The following is a 17,500-nucleotide window of genomic DNA, read 5'->3' on the forward strand; positions in this document are numbered from 1 at the left end:
TTGGGAGATAAAGGGTAGACCAGAGACTGATTCATAAGTGCACAGCGTCGTTTCGTCTCCCCAGGCTCTACAGGGTCTTAAATTAGAGCTGCACCGAGGTGAGCTGCGTTTCTATAGCGATGCATCCTCCCAACTCCAGTCACCAGAGAAATACAGTATATGTAGAACCAATGGGATTCAAAGCAACACCTCATGGTCTTTCAAAACTCTCTAAATACCTAAATAATCATAATTTGTACTATATATTAAAAGGCTTTCTCTATTAATGAAAGCCAATTCGATTTTTGGATGTTAGAAAAACAGTTTATTTGACATTACAACTACTTGCTAATACTTCTACTTGGCTTTATTAGAACAGTTTAGGATTAGGGCATTGTACCGTAGTTTAAATCTACGTCACTATATGAAGAATATTTTCCAATTGTCTTAACAAAAGAAAGATAGGAGTGGGAGATATGGATAAAACCTTCTATGACAGTAGCTTTGATGTTTTTTTAGATGTGAGATTCATACTCAAATATGTTGTGATTTGGTATACATTCTGAAAATGTAATTAAAGAACTGTTTTATATGTAATCCAACAGATGTTGTTGACAGTTTTTGGTCAATTCAGTGAATCAAATACTTGCTCACGTTAATGCAACCATCCAAAATTGCTGTGAGGACCCACTGGCTTCAGCTAAAGTTGTTTAAGTAATTTATATTAAAGGTGGGGTAGGTAAGAATGGAGAAACCAGCTCGAGTGCGCTAGAATTTGAAAATACACAGCCGGAACAAATCTGCCCCTTCCTTACAGAGCCCCTCCTCCAACACACACACGAACGCGCACATGACCAATGAGGGCACGAGATAAGTTTGTGCACAGAAGGAAGGCTGACAGGCAGGTAGGCCATCCAGTTACTTTAGCCGGGCCGGCTCAGATGATTGGTCGTGCTTTTTACAGCTCCACAGCTTCCACAGATGATTTTTTTTCAATGGATTTTTTGTCAAAACAATTCAGATATTCATTGCTATCAGGATGTTAAGAGCATTCCATGGAATATAACAAAAAGTGTATCTCGAGCCGGTTTCTCAATACCCCACCTTTAAGGCAAGCCCTAGTCAAGTTACAAGTCTTTGGGCAAACTGGAAGTATACTGCAGGTCTTTTAGGTTCAGAAGCGAACCATTTGGAAGTGGCCCTCTCAAGGTAGTGTTCGAAGAGTTGATACCGAGTTTGGAACCGATCTATGTGGCTGCACAAAACTCTCTCTTGTTTCATTTGTTTATTAGATCACACATATCTTGTTTCGGGTTAAAATGATCTGCTATAGCAAGCATTTCTGTGACTTAGGTCTGACTCAAATTAAAATCTCAAGTCTGCAGCTCTGTAACCAAAGATTTAAGATATAACGTGTAAGCGTATCAAACGGCAACACTTACCTTCTGGCTGGCACACAAAACCTGACACCATGTCAAACACTAAGGCTTCCTGAAACACAAAAGACATGATGTGTCCCCCAATAGCAGTGCCAAGCCAGCACACAGCTGGACCACATTACATGTCACTTGTTAGACGCTTTTATCCAAAGGGACTTACATACTCAATACTGTGGGCATTCCCCACAGGAGCAATTTGGGGGGACACAACGACATGCTGACTGCAGTGGGATTTGAACCTGTGCTCCCCTGATCCGAACACCAACCCACTGCGCCACACGCCTCCCCACACATCAACTAATCAGCTGCTCAACGACACCATGTACTCTAAGGCACTACACAAACTTTTAACCAAACTTTCTACAAAATAACCCGGAGGACGAGCCCCCATTTGTTATGACCTGGCTCAAAAGGTCACAACAAAGGAGGAGACACACCATATCAATGGTTAACAAAAGATGTTTATTTAAGTAAGTAATCAAAATTAATCAAATTAAAGAAGTGCAAAATGAGTAAAGCATGAGATGTGGACGTCAGTGGCATCAGTAGTGTAAATGCTGGGGGAGGGTTGTTGAGGTGCACAAAGTAAAGCAACTGAAGTAAATACAGCATACTCAACAGAAACGGGTGGCTGTAGGAAAAAGCAAAGAGAAGCAGAGAGAGGCTTTAAGTAGCTGCAGGGCACCGGACCCAGGTGCCCTGAGTTACTGCAATCAAGGCTGGACACAGCACAGCCACACCCTCTCCAGATGAACCCACAGGGGCATCACACTAGTGATAAGCAATTACACACTTTCCCCATTACAAAGGAGAATCTGATCTTCAGTATATAGCAGGTCATAAACAAACATAGAAATTACCTTATGGAAAAATATATTTGTATTTTAAGATATGTTATAGATTCTATGGAATGCAATTACTAGGACATCCATGCAGAAACAAATATTGCCCCTCCTCGTTTGCACTACTGCGACACATTTTGATTGGCGTGTAGCCGTGACTAGAAACAAATAAGGTTCCTCAATATCTGAGTAACCAGAGAGCATCATGGGAGATGTGTGAGACTCTTGCCAATATTCAGATTTTAAATTAAACCCCTTCTTTAAGCCAGTAAATCAGCCAACCAGTTGCACCGTTACAGTTGGCAGATGGATTGTTTTGATTGGCCGAAAGCCTCATCCGCTGTGAGCCGGGCCTTTTCACTTTTGATGTTGTGGTGAGCGAAGACTGTTCAGGGTGTGGTTTCTCATCAATACGTTTGCACCTCTCCACATCCTTTTAAATTATTCCTCTGACTTATATACACACACACACACACACACACACACACACACACACACACACACACACACACACACACACACACACACACACACACACACACACACACACACACACACACACACACACACACACACACACACTGTTCAATTATAGCCTATTGATTGTCCTCCTATTGCTGCTGCAGTCCATTGTACTTTTTCCACTCACACAAAGGTTATTGCCATTTTGCAAACACACACACACACACACACACACACACACACACACACACACACACACACACACACACACACACACTTAGCCACACGCAGGAAATGACTATTGTATGGAGGCCCATCTTCTCATTTTTTTGCTCTCTTTCCAACTCAATTACAGCTTTTGCCAGCTAATCATTTTCACACCAACCCACTCCCCCTCGGGGCTCATTCAGTTAAGAGTATCTGAGCCTCATGTTAATGACAGGGTAAGCCCGCTGCTTTCCAACCTGGTTCTGCTTTCTCGTGTTGCCTCTTGCTGCGAGGGTGCGGAAAGGAAAAAAATAATGTTTCCTAATATAAGGTTTTAAGATAGAACCCCTTACCGTCAGACCATTCGTTTTTCACATCAGGCGATTTTATTTATTGTCATTTAATTTCTGGGCTTCAAATGAAGACGGTTTTCTTTATCTGTTATCGAACGTAAAAACAACGAATCTCCGTCTATCTGTTGCCTCGAACAGGCGCTGGTCAAGTATCACCAAATCGTAAATAAAGACCATCAGAACCTCCTGGTATTGTTTTATGTCTTGTTTTGTCCAACAGGCCAAAATGAAGTTAATTATATTACATTTATAGAGAAATTAACCGAATCTTCACAAGCAGGAACTAGGAATTGTTTGTGTCGTCACAAAAAATGTATGATATTATTAATATAACCCCTCATAAAATATGACGACGGATATATGAACGTTCAACCACAAACTTAAATAGCTAACCTGAATAGTTAAAGGTGGGGTAGGTAATTTTGGAGAAACCAGCTTGAGTGCGCAAGAAACAAATCTGCTACTTCCTCACAGAGCCCCTCCTCCAACACACACGAACGCGCACATGACCAATGAGGGCACGAGATAAGTGTGTGCACAGATGGGAAGGCTGACAGGCAGGTAGGTCATACAGTTATTTTAGCCGGGCCGGCTCAGAGTATTGGTCGTGCTTTTTACAGCGCCACGGCTTCCACAGATGATATTTTTTAATGGATTTTTTTTTCAAAGCTCTTCAGATATTCATTGCTATTAGGATGTTAAGAGCATTCCATGGAATATAACAACAAGTGTATCTCGAGCCGGTTTCTCAAACGTACCTACCCCACCTTTAATCTAAAGAAATGACATTTTGTACAGCCGCACGTGACAGTGATGAAAAAGTAAACCACAAACCATTCGCAAGAGGTTTAGTTATTTGCAATATTTATAATCTTACCGATTGTTTAGTTTTTTTGTTTTGTGAAGTATGAATTATGCCCGGGACTGAATTGTTGTTTTGATGCAATACGATTTTTTATTTCGGCAAGACCTGAAATCCCTCAAAAAATACTGCAATGTCATTTTCCAGATTTCATATCTTGCTTTTTTGAGTTATACAAAACAGGCATATTGAAACTATGTCGCTTCCTATTATAGGAATTGTAAATCCTCAGATGTCACTGTGAGAAAAACCACTCTCTTTAATGTATATCACTCATGGCCAAGAGCTTTGAGCAAACTGCCATTGAATGTAAGCTTCATTTCTTCTGACACACAACCATGTTTGACTCTCTTATCCAACCACCTAGATTGCCGTCGTGCAGTGCTAGGAAACACAGTGACACACAGCCTCCCACGCATTTACAACTCAGATTTCACTCAGTGTTTACTCTCAGTCTGATGGCTGGAATGAACATGCGTAGAAAGCCCTCCATTAGAGACGTCCTTCTCTATTGAACGCCTGTTGAAACCATTTTCTACAAACTCTGCTTATCTGCCTGCTGCCTCCCGTCTTCCATCTTCATCCCCTTTCCCCTCCTCATCCCTCTCCCTGTCCGTCCATCTGTCTCCTCGCTCGGAGGTGTGAATCCAGAGGGAGTTATCCTCCCTACCGTGTTTCCCCTTTTCACACACATCCTCTTGATCTTTTCCCACTTTCTGCTCTTATATTATTTAATAGTCCTGTCAATGTATGAGTGTGTATGTGTGTGTAGAGTTTTAGAGAGTGTGTGATGTCCTGTTGTCCATGTAGTGACGTGGACGGACTGTGAAAGACGTGCACAACAAGAGCACGTTACCAGGCCGATTGATCCATTTGGATGGGTGTGGGGTGCAGAAAATTAAGTGTTTTGGGAATAAAGCTATTTCATTTCAGCACTTGAGGCAGTGGCTATGAATGCACTGGCACGTAGGAGCCCATATGGTTTCCTCTGGGATGAAATGCTTTGAAAGGTTGTTATGGGTTTACATTTAAAACTCGGTTGGGTGTTGTTGTCCTAAAGCTGTTGATTGGAAAAAGATACCAGGCTATTTCTGCACATGCTAAACATCAAAATGATTCTGTTTATTCCAACAATTATTACAATGGGGAATACCAAAACCAAAACAACACGCTGAAAGGTGCCAACACGCTCAATAAACCTGAGGAGAACTGCAGAGGTGGGTAATACATCTCTATGGTGGGTTCTTTCACATTTTAGATCTAGTCATTTGATCCATTGTTCTTATGAGAATGTAGATTAGTGTAGCTCTCATCATTTTTAAGTCAACTTAGAATAAACCTGTAACGCTGCGTAGATATTATCCACAATTGGTGCCAATTCTCTGACATGTTTCCTGTAGCTTTTTTTCCGTGGATGTGGCTCTTTTTATGGCAGGTTAAAAAATGTAACATCCCCATTAGCACAACAACAGACCTTAAAGGGGACCTATCATGCAAAATGCACTTTTTGATGTCTTTCATACATAAAGATGTGTCCCCGGTGTGTCAGGGAACTCACGCAGCGTCAGAAAATAAAACCCTCTCTCTTTTCGTTCATACCCAAATCTCTAAAAACGGGGGAACAACGGAGCTGATCCAGATTTGCGTCCGATATGACGTAATATCTGAAATGTGGACCCACGGCCCAATCAGAAACGTTGCTATCAGAAACAATGCCCGACTGTTTTGGACGTAATACGGTCGTTGTTTACATTAGTATCGCTAACACTCAGAGCTAACCTGTACTGGAGAGCATGTGTGTGAAGAAGCAGGAAGTAAAAAGGAAGTCACCTTGTGGTATAACCGGCAAGAGAGAAAGCCTTTGAGCTCCATACTGTTTCAGAGAGAATCCTTGATAATCCATGATATGGCGTTTCATCACGGCAGCATTTAGTTTAGACAGTAGCTGCCGGGTCCCACATGAGCTCAGCCCCCTCCTTTTTTATTTCAAGCTTTATACATAAAATCAGCACTTTTGAAACAGGAAGTGAAATAGAGGGATATGAGGCATGGCTAGAATGGGTGCTTCATAGACATGTTTTTTATATACTTGTATATATCTGAGACCTATGCTATTGCCTAAAAATAGCATGATAGGTGACCTTTAAATCATTAAAGCAACTGCAGTCGTTAACAGGAACTCAGATGCCTGGATCCAGTCTACATCAACAGGTACTCAAAGAGCCCATATTTAATGCATTCACATTGTCTACGATATGACAAGCATTTGTTAAAGCAATTAGTTAAGAATTATCATCTTCATTGCAGGCACCATTTGAGTTTATCTGTACTCTGAAAGCATCGCATTGGTGCGAGAAAAATAATGATAGCTTCCAATTCCTGACTCAGTAAGATGAGCTGCTGTAGACTTTAGCACCTGACTGGCGTTAGATCTGGGAACAATTCGAAATAAACCAACGGGCTGCCTGTTTTCTGACGTGAGCAGTGTTGATTTAGATTTATTTTCCAGTGTGCGTTCTCGCCTGGCTGGTCACAGGAAAGTCTATTATCTGCTCCGTTTGCTTCCCTGACAGAGGGATAAAATCTCATCTGCTGCAGAAAGAGGCGTGACATGAACTCTGTGGAGTTTTGTGTGTTTGTGTGTGTGTGCTAAAACAAACCCAGCGCTTGTGGCATGAGTTGGGACGCTTGTGTTTGTCTTTGTTGATGCAGCCAGTGATTTACAGAGCTGGCTGAAAGGACACCATCAATGATTCAGAGATAGTTAAACTTTCATTTTCAATGTCTGCGGCTCGAGGCAAAGACTTATACACATGACAGCGAGGGGAGTGAAACACCTTCAGTGCATTGATCCCACCTCAGTGACCTCCTTCCTCTCAGGGGAAAATGGTAGGTCATCACAACATGAACACCTTGGTAGTGCAACAACGTCTACCTCCATGCTGCATTAGTTAATAGGATACTGTGTGTGTACATGTCTCTAAGCACATATTTGTGTGTATGTTTTGGAATCTTTTGTCTTGTCTTTTTACATCGATGCCATGTCGTTGAACAGCATCTCCCTACACATCACGTCTTTAAAGAGGCCCTAATATGCTTTCTGGGGTTCTCCCTTTCCTGTAGTGTGTTATAAAGGATGTTGTAAGTAGCGATGGGATTTATGGCTCTTTGAAGGGAGCCGGATCTTATGGCTACGTTCCTTTAAAAGAGCCGTTCAAAAGAGCCGTTCAAAAGAGCCGTTCAAAAGAGCCGTTTTTTTAAAAAGGGGCGGGGTTTATTACTAGGTTTATGTGGGAAATAATCACCAGGATAATGATTGACTGTATTGCCAGACCTAATGTCAATAATCTGCATTGTAAACATGACACAAGGTGGCGCCATATCCATGTCATTCATGTCAGTAAATGTACTACTTTGAATTTACCCTCTGTATGTGTTAAGTAAGTAAAATTAAATTCACGCAACTCTTAATATTAGATACTGTGTTTTTAAGTGACGATGGAGATTATTTGTTGACCCTGCTTTAAAGGATATACTTTGCCTTTCTCAAAGGGTGCGCTTTATCACTGCCTGGGTTTTGGTTGAAGTGCATCCAACTGCGTTTTCGCGCTCATTTTCCATCCGAAAAACAATTCGTCTACCTGTCCTGTACCACTTGTTATGACTTCTCTCTCTCTCTCGCGCGTATTCTGTTAAGACCCACCCCCTCTCACTCCTCGTACTGAAACCTACCAATCAGAGTAGGGGCAGTGAGTGCGGACTAACGATTGAACGATAAAAAGAACGGCTCTCACCAAGTAGCTACGATTCGGTTCCCCTCGTTCGTACCAAAGAGCAGTTCAAAAGAATCTGCTCGTTCGCGACCGACACATCACATGTAAATGGTCTGTAAAGGCTAAATTCCCATCCATTGGACTCTTTGTTTACCTCCACAACACTTGCACTTCTATTGGCTAGCGCTCCAACATATTGTACTTCACAACAGAACCGGCCAGCTAACCAATCAGAGCAGACTGGGCTCTGGTTTCAGACAGAGGGTGAAAAGAGGTGCAGGCATGATTTGTCCTTGTTAAGTTCGAGAGTAGCTCATTAAAGTCAGAACAAGATCTTTCTCGGCAACGGGGTAACTTGTGAAATTAACATAACATTAAATGTTTTTTTCCATTATTTTGGTGACATAAATATAAAATCAGCACTTTTTGTTTATTTATTTTTTATATTAATTGTCTTGTGCTTCATTTTCTTGCTTGGCAGCATATTGGAAATAAGTGTTTTCACTTTAACATGTTGTCCTTTGGATATTTCAGATTATTTGTCTGAAAATCAAACAATCAGAGTGCTTGCCTGTTAGACAAATGGCTTGTTAGAATAACTTTACCTCGGAAAAACAGTGAGTCATTCCTCTGAAGGGAACCGGTCCTTTGTGGAAATTAAACACTTTCAATTGCCTTTTGATGGTTGACTCACGCTGGGTTCTGTTAAAAACACGATAAAAGCTGAAGCTATTTCCAGCTATGACGATGTTGGAAGATGTTTGTATTGTTCAGGACTGCAGTGATGACGCCCAGCTGGACGCACCTGCTTTTACACCCGTCATCCAGGCACGCACAACAGCAGGATTCGTCTCTGACAAAGAAAAACATTCAATTTTGTATTTTAACTTGGAGAGATCACAGGTGACCTTTCCAAAGCAAGATAAAGAATGTCTTGTCTCTGCTTTATTGCTTTTCCTCTAAGCTCAGCTCTTGTACAACACCTCCTGTTCTCTCATGGGAATACAATGTGTGCACTTTGCGGTGACTTGGATTCTAGTTACTATGGATGACTCACTAGGTGATATTTCCGCCTCTAAACTGCCCCTACACTCTCTCTCTGCTATTTAGGAGGATTTGTGGTGGCTAGGCTCGACTTGACCTGGTGTCAAAGTGTGAAAGCTGTCAGACAGAGGTGGCGTCATGAAGGCACTGCAGTGGTGCTCAGCTGTGTGTGTGTGTGTGTTTGTGTGTGTTTGTGTGTGTGTGTGTGTGTGTGTGTGTGTGTCTGTGTGTGTGTGTGTGTGTGTGTGTGTGTGTGTGTGTGTGTGTGTGTGTGTGTGTGTGTGTGTGTGTGTGTGTGTGTGTGTGTGTGTGTGTGGGTGGTGTGTCAGACAGAGGTGGCGTCATTAGGGCACTGCAGTGTTGCCCAGCCGTGTGTGTGTGTGTGTGTGTGTGTGTGTGTGTGTGTGTGTGTGTGTGTGTGTGTGTGTGTGTGTGTGTGTGTGTGTGTGTGTGTGTGTGTGTGTGTGTGTGTGTGTGTGTGTGTGTGTGTGTGTGGAGCCAGGCAGACTAATGGGTCATTTTATTAGCCAACAAAGCAATGATGCTATTACGATCTTAGCTCGCAGGAATTATATGAGTCATTAAAAAAATTGATAGAGCTTTTGTAGCAGGACAATTTGTATGTGAACTGCTTTAACTCAACATGTTAACACACCATTCAAACAGATGATTACATTTGTCAAATGCAGATTTTCTTTTTTATATATTATAGTGCATGTACAGTACATTTACCAGGATTAGCGTTACAGCTAATTGGAACGTGTACACCGAAAACAACTGAAAGCAGGCAACTGATATCGACAAAGGGAAGCTGTGGAGTTGTTGATTTAGTTCAAACTTCTAGGCTGGATTATTTATATTTCTTTACGTGGAAATAGGAAACTGAGCTGTTGTGCTGCCTTCACAACAAAATGCTAATTGTACAATTGTACAGCACCTGAATGGCTTCGTAGAGTGTCTGGATGTTCTTTGCATGAGTGTGCCAAAGTGTCTTGATGAGTGCCATATCTTAAAGATTCCTAGATATAAGAACCAGTCTAAAAACGGCTTGTAACCCTCCATAATGAGCACAGTGTGTCTTCGAAACACATGGCAGCGATATATATTGTATACAGCACTGCCTTTAATTTCTCAGTTACTTCTGCTTTTCTAGCTTCATACAGTAACTTTACCATCTGCATACATTTCAGTTTGAACTTCCAGAAAAGCTAAATGAATGTATTTAATTTGGATCTGTCAGCGGTCAAATAGGTTCACTTTTCAAGGTTTTCATTGAAAAAAGCATATATAGATAGATGAGTAAGTGTTTGCATTGCAGCAGCAGAAAAAACAAGGCATATGAGAAGAAGACATGTTAGACGGTAGGATTACATGTCCAACCAAATCAGATATATTGTGTCAGGCAAAGCCACATATAGACAACACCTCTCTCCTCTGAGGGCACCTGCGCAGGTAATTCCTTGTTTACATGCGTCCCACCTGAGCCCTGTGCTGTTTCAACAACACAAGGCTTTCCTGCTGTTGCTGTGGTTTGTCTAGCACCTCCTCACCCTCTCTCTCTCTGCCCTCCTCCCCCCAGAGAGGTGAAGCATCATGGGGAAACACAACAGTAAGCTGGCCCCGGAGGTTCTGGATGACCTGACCAAGAACACCGAGTTCAACGAGGCTGAGCTGAAGCAGTGGTACAAAGGTTTCCTCAAAGACTGTCCCACCGGCATCCTCAACCTGGAGGAGTTTCAGCAGCTCTATGTTAAGGTGAGTGGGGGGAGGAAAGAAAGTGAAATCACAGGGGTTTAATATGCAGTAATAAGCAAGGGCTAGGGCATGTACACATTGTGGGGTGACACAGTGTTTTTCATAGCAATGGCCGGCAGTGGAAGTTGTAATTTCCACATAGTTATATCAAAAGTGACCTTGTAGATGACTCACAGCATTGTTGGGTTTTGGGGTTGGGGGATAAACCTCTGTGTATGCCTGTAACTCCTTCGGACAATATATATATATATAGTATATCATACAAATACAAACCGGAATATTTGCAATATATAATAATAATATAGGAGAGGGATGAAACCCTCTTTAATGGAGAGCACACAGCACACACAGTGAAATCTGTTCTCTGCTTTTAACCCATCCTAGCACCAGGAGTCTAGTACTAGGAGCAGTGCGCAGCTAGTGCACAGCGCCCGGGGAGCAATGGGAGCGAGGGGGGAAGGGGGGTGTTCAAGGGCACCACAGCAGAGCAGGAGGTGAACTGGGACCTCTCCAAGTAGCAGTCCACACTCTATATTTAGGTCTGGTCTGGGACTTGAAGCGGCAACCCTACGACTCACAGCCCAAGCCCCTACTGACTGAGCCACTGCCGGATATGTCAGCTTTGATCATGCAATTTAAAAAATGGTGCTTCGTTACATCAGGCTGCAAATCTACACGTTATTGGCGTAATATTGTTAGTGTGTGTATGGATTGAAATTCAACAGTAATTAGATAGAGAGAGAGAGAGAGAGAGAGAGTTTACATTACATGTCACTTGTTAGACACTTTTATCCAAAGCGACTTCCATACTCAATACTGTGGACAATCCCCACAGGAGCAATTTGGGGTGAAGTGTCTCAGGGACACAACGACATGCTGACTGCAGTGGGGTTTGAACCTGTGCCCCCTGATCTGAACACCCACACACAACCCACCGCACCACACGCATAGATAGATAGATATTTTATTGATCCCAATATGGGAAATTATTTCGTCGCAGAAGTGTGTTCAGACTTTATAATACAATACTTAAAAAAGTGGAAAAGATAATTAAGAATTACAAATAAAATGAAAAAATGAATAAGCAATATCAACAAAACAATATAAAATAATCTGGATAGTCAAAAATACTACAGGTATTTTATAAGAAGAGTTATCTGCCAGCAAGAAGTGAGGTGTTGAAAAGTGTTATTGCAGAAGGCAGGACTGTTTTTCCTGTACCTGTTTTTGTGAATTACAGTAAAGTTTCATTTTAAAGTCCCCAAATTGCAGCACTTCATCTTTAAAATGTGTCCTTCAACTAAGAACATTTCCTGTGCAGTTGGACACAGCATAAGCGTTGTTATTCACACTTAAGTTAAAGATGAATTCTTAGATGTGTTGGGTTTTGTGAACCATTCGACCACAAGGACCAGAAGATTGCTGTAGGCTTTGTTGTACTTGAGGATGATTGGTCGTGAGAGTGGGAAGAATACACCAGCATGCAAGCATTGATTTTCCACACAAGCAACATGTATTCAGACCGGGCAGAAAACCTAAACCATGTAATCATGTTCACAGCTGAGGGTCCAACTCAAAAGGGTCTTTCAGAGCAATCAAGCCCAATACAACTGATGCTTTATCCGTCAACTCTTTTTTCTCTTTTGGCACTCAGTTTTTCCCGTACGGTGACGCATCAAAGTTCGCCCAGCATGCATTTCGGACGTTTGACAAGAACGGCGATGGGACCATCGACTTCAGAGAGTTCATCTGCGCTCTGTCCATCACCTCCAGGGGAAGCTTCGAGCAGAAACTCAACTGGGCCTTCAACATGTACGATCTGGACGGAGATGGGAAGATCACTCGACAGGAGATGCTGGAGATCATCGAGGTTTGTGTTTGCCTGGAGGGAACCAGTGTGTGCCGCAGAATATTCAATGTAGGAACTCGTGTGTGAGGTTTTACTGGTTCTATAGGCAGAATACGAGTTATCCCTTGTGTACGGATATGCAAAATGGCCAAAATGACAGACTTTTGGGGTGGGCCTCGTTGTGGTCATTTTTTGTCATTTTATGGTCATTCAACATCTCTTTGTAGTCATTTCCTGTCTACTTGTGGTCATTTCCTGTCTACTTGTAGTCATTTCCTGTCTACTTGTGGTCATTTTGTGTCATTTGGTCTCTTCTTGTAGTCGTTTTGCATGCCTTTGTAGTCATTTTGTGAATTGTTGTGATGATTGTGTGTCTTCTTGTGGCCATTTGGTGTATCCAAAATGTTGCTGTGGGTATCTTTGTGTTTGATTACAGCTGTTTTGGTGTTTTCGTAGAGTTTGTGTGTCCCTCCGGTGTCATTCTTTTTTTGTTTGTCTCTTTTTGAGTCAATTCGTGCTTGGTACATTTTATAAGTAAAGGCCAGGAGGGCACCTGACAGGGCGTACGTTAGGGCTGCTCGATTATGGCAAAAATCATAATCTCGATTATTTGGGTCAATAATTGTAATTGCGATTATTCATTGACTTTGAAAACATCAATTTATTGGAGAATATTTTTTTGAACAGTATGTTTTTAACAGTTGATTACCCTGAACTTTAAGTATAATTCAATTGAAAAAAAAAAAAAAAAAAAAGTAATAAGAATAATTTTAAAAAAAACGTTTTATTTTGATTACGTTGTTTTCGTAATCGTTGCAAGCCATAATCGTAATCCCGATTAAAATACGATTAATTGAGCAGCCCTAGAGTACGTTCAGTAATCCATCCCTGACTGCTCCTTTAGGTGAAATCCTTTCTTTTTGACATACATTTAACGACAAAATCTCACATTTATTGTTTCTCTCCTTCTCCTCAGGCCATCTACAAGATGGTCGGTACTGTGATCATGATGCGGATGAACGAGGATGGGCTGACCCCTCAGCAGCGTGTGGACAAGATCTTCTCCAAGATGGACAAGGACCACAACGATGAGATCAGCCTGGACGAGTTCAAAGAAGCCGCCAAGTCCGACCCGTCCATCGTCCTACTGCTGCAGTGTGACATGCAGAAGTAGAGAGAGGCAGAAAGGAAGGGATGGAGGGGAAGGATGGGGGTGGAGTTGAACTGAAACAAGGGAAGGAAGGAGGGTGAGAGGAGGGAGGAGAGAGGAAGGAAAGGGAGGGACGTAGATTTTGGGAGGAGGAGGAGGCGGAGGAAGAGGAGGAGGAGGAGGTCACGCTTATTCTTTATTTGAGGCAGTGATGACTGGCAAAACGCTGTGTTTGAATAACATTGGACATGGGATTGATGCCATTCTTTTATTTCACGTTGTCCAGGTGAGCTGTGCACACTGACGCACTTTTACGACCACATTTCCCCAGACATTGCACATGTGTCCTAAATTCCCCAAATGACTAATCAGTTTGTCAGACCATCATTCTTAATTATATATTTCCAAAGCAATTTGCTTCTAATTTACTCAAATAAACATGGATTTCACAGGTATTAGATTTTTTTTGGGGGGGAAATAGGCTAATTTCCTTTCCTTTTGAGAGTTAGATTAAAAGATTGATACCACTTAAACGACAATGGGACAGTTTGAAAAAGCAGCAATGGCATTAAACCAACACAGGGTTTGTTGTTGGGTCCACATGGTCCAGCTAGAGGGACAAGAGAGAAGCCAATGTGATGCTGATACAGAGAGAATTCAATTAATAAACAATATGCACAGGTGTTATTGTGTCCATATGCTAGAATGTGGATTTCTAGCAAAAGAGAAATACACTTTACAAACCCAGATCAAACTGACCCCTCTGCATGTGTTAGTGTGTGTGCAGTAGTTCCTCAAAAGCCAAATCCAGAACCAGTTGTGTGGCTTTTAAAGAAAGATTACAGCACGCTGTCCACTCACTTTATTCTCTATCATAAGTATGAGTCAGGCAGGTGATGAATGTCTCAGACGGCCTCCAGCATGCTGAGAATACTGATGTGCTGCTCAGTGGCTGAAGCATTTCACACGTGCTCACTAAATCAATATCTTATCAGAATGATTATGTCTTTTATTAAAAGGACACTTAATTAGGTTAGAATAGCCTTATCTGGCCTTGAACATGACGTCTACAGTACATGGCTCTCTTCGTGATTAGCTTAGCTTTACATCAATGCTACAGTTTCATTGGGCAACAGGAAATAATCATTTGACATTCAACTTCACATTTGTAATGACTATTTCTTGTGGAAAAATGACATAAATTAAGCATGTCATAATTAAACCAGCAGTCTGTAATAAATCAAAGCTAAATTATTCAGAAAAAAACTATTTTTAGTATTTCATTAACTAAATTGAGGTTTTAATTAATTTTGTATTAAGTTTTACTTTAAGTCATTACATTTCCACATTATTACAGTTGGTATACGTACATTGGATATGTTCAACTGTGTCTGTGCATAAAACTGGAAATGTTATTAACAGTCGGACACACATAAATGCAGAAAAACAGAAACATATAATCAAGAAATTGTAGCAACAGGAGGGGCCACTAGTACAGCGTTGAGTGCGGATAATCAGGACAGTAATTATGGCCTAAGGACAGCAACGGTATTTCTCTGAAAGGGCAAACCTGCCTCCATTATTCATTCTTGTTTCACATGAAAAGCTACACTAGCCTTCTGTCCTCTTTTCTCTCCCAATGTCCTGCTATCGCCCCTTTTTCTTCTTCCTCCCTAAATGTCAGAGAGGAAACGCTTTGATAGTCGGTGGAGGGCGAGGAACTTGATGCACTCAGCTCAGATCTAAAATCAATTTGCAAAAGGTTGAAGAGGAAGCCTTGGTGGTTAATGTTTGTTTACAAGTGCTCACCTGTTTGTGAACGTGAATGATGGCAGACAGCTGAACAGTTTGAAGCTGTTAGTAACGGCCAACTTCAAAACTTATCTATTCCATCGGATCAACATGGGAGAGAGTTAGTTCAAAGGCTAGGAGGTGGTTAGCTTAGCACAAAGAAGGAAAACACACAGAAAGCAAATTCGTTACAGCTTTTAATGACTGATCAAGCATTGTTGATAAAACCTAGCTAACTTTTTTCCGCTGCTTTAAGTCTTTGTGCTTCACAAGCTAAGCTAACTGTCCTCTGGTTGTAACTTTACAATTGGAATATTTGACCTTGAAAAGTGAACCCATTTGTGTGAACAGAGAAGCGTCTAAGCTAGCTGAAATGTTACGACTTGAGGGAAAATGTCTCGTAACAGTGAGATTAGCATAGCTACAGGCACGAGGCAGCAGCCATTGTTGATGGCAAACATTTTTACGTTGCTATACATGTCCGCCTAGCGATGGCCTTTCTTGCTTTGTATAAGTTGCTAGCTACCTCCATTAGCTTGTTGGAAACTCAAGATTTCCCTTGCCAAAAATGGGGTGAAGCCTGCGAGCTAGTTCAAGCAGTCAACTCGAGCACCAATGATACATTAACACGTGACACACCTCGTCCCTCTTACAACCAACCAAACACATTCTCCTAAACATGGAGCTCTATTTAAGCTGCCAGGTCTTCCTGCCTCTGCCTCGCTATGCTGCCACCGCTGTGTTCACTTGCTATCGCTACGTTCATGTTCCTGCTGCTGTGTTTCATGTTGCTGCTGCTCACCTGACCCCCCCCCACCACCACCCCAGCTCCACCCCAGCTTCCACCTGTAGGCTCGGGGGTTAGTTATCTAATCATCACTCAATGTTCTTTGTAAATCTGTGGAGTGATGAGGCCCGAGAGCCTAGACGCCAAACTATATGCTGCTTCTAATAAACATATTAAGAAACACGTGAGTTGTCTGACAAAACTAAGCTGTAGCTAGTTTGCATAAATACAAATAAAGTACAAATAAAGCATTTGAGTCCCTTGAGCTGTTGAGGTTGCACTGGAATAAAACACTCCAGTCAAGTCATTTGTGTGAGCGCCAGAGGCAAACATTTGTTTAGCGTTCAATTGAATTTCAGTTATTTTAGATTTAATGTCAACCCGGAAGGTTTACTGTATATTTTACAGAAAAACAGACATCCAATACACCCAGTGATGGCTGAAAATGTTTAGGAAATAGCTGAGATTTGTTCTTGTGACTTTCCCAGAAATAAGGATGGTAAACATTATGGGTCATAGAAAGATTCGTTGGAGAAATTAGGAAAATAACTGGAGTGATGTAACAGTAAAACAGATGGCTGAAGATTGGTGAAGTTCTAACCGTTAAATATATTTAAGAGTATGGGATTACATGGAGGCAACATGACCTTCCCTTTGTAAAGAATACACCCGGTCCCTGTGTTCAGCCATTAGGGCAGACCATTCGTTTCTCTTTGTGAATCAGTCAAAAGTGTCCTAAATCTCTGCATTGCAGCAAAACATTTGACTTCCCTCTTGTGAGCCAATCAGATGAATCTCCTCCTTCTCAGCCAGCCAATGAACACGCTCCCTCCATAGATCTAAAGAACGAGCCTCCTTTGTGCGAGAATGTAATGATAAAACTACGTGTACATTAAAATACGACTGTAATCGTATTTATGAATATAAACAAGTATGATATGTAAATGTAAATGTACTTCTAGCTTAGAAATACTTTCATATGATGACACAGCTACTGTGTGTGTGTGTGTGTGTGTGTGTGTGTGTGTGTGTGTGTGTGTGTGTGTGTGTGTGAGAGAGAGTGAGTGAGTCTGATTCATAACTGCGAGTGATTGTGAAAAGCTAAGTGTGCTGGGACATTTTTGCAAGTGCTCACATGTGTTTTGTATTTGTATAATTTGTGTTACAAGAGAGGCCTCAGTCTAGTTCCACTTTAAAGAGTTGAGTG

The 17,500-nt window shown here is 41.7% G+C and overlaps 1 protein-coding gene across 1 annotated transcript in view; it reads left to right on the plus strand.

The window, feature by feature from the left end:
- Positions 1-17,500, plus strand: part of LOC307022189 (visinin-like protein 1) — a 26,112-nt gene that overhangs the window by 6,934 nt on the left and 1,678 nt on the right. The window contains exons 2-4 of the mRNA XM_079654845.1: positions 10,541-10,716; positions 12,371-12,586; positions 13,542-17,500. The exon at positions 13,542-17,500 is cut by the window's right edge and continues 1,678 nt beyond it. Coding sequence (XP_079510971.1) covers positions 10,555-10,716; positions 12,371-12,586; positions 13,542-13,739 — 576 coding nt within the window. The 5' untranslated portion in view covers positions 10,541-10,554 and the 3' untranslated portion in view covers positions 13,740-17,500. The remainder of the gene's footprint in view (positions 1-10,540; positions 10,717-12,370; positions 12,587-13,541) is intronic.

This window comes from Notothenia rossii, assembly GCF_949606895.1.
Source record: "Notothenia rossii genome assembly, chromosome: 10".
Taxonomy (NCBI): Eukaryota; Metazoa; Chordata; class Actinopteri; order Perciformes; family Nototheniidae; genus Notothenia; species Notothenia rossii.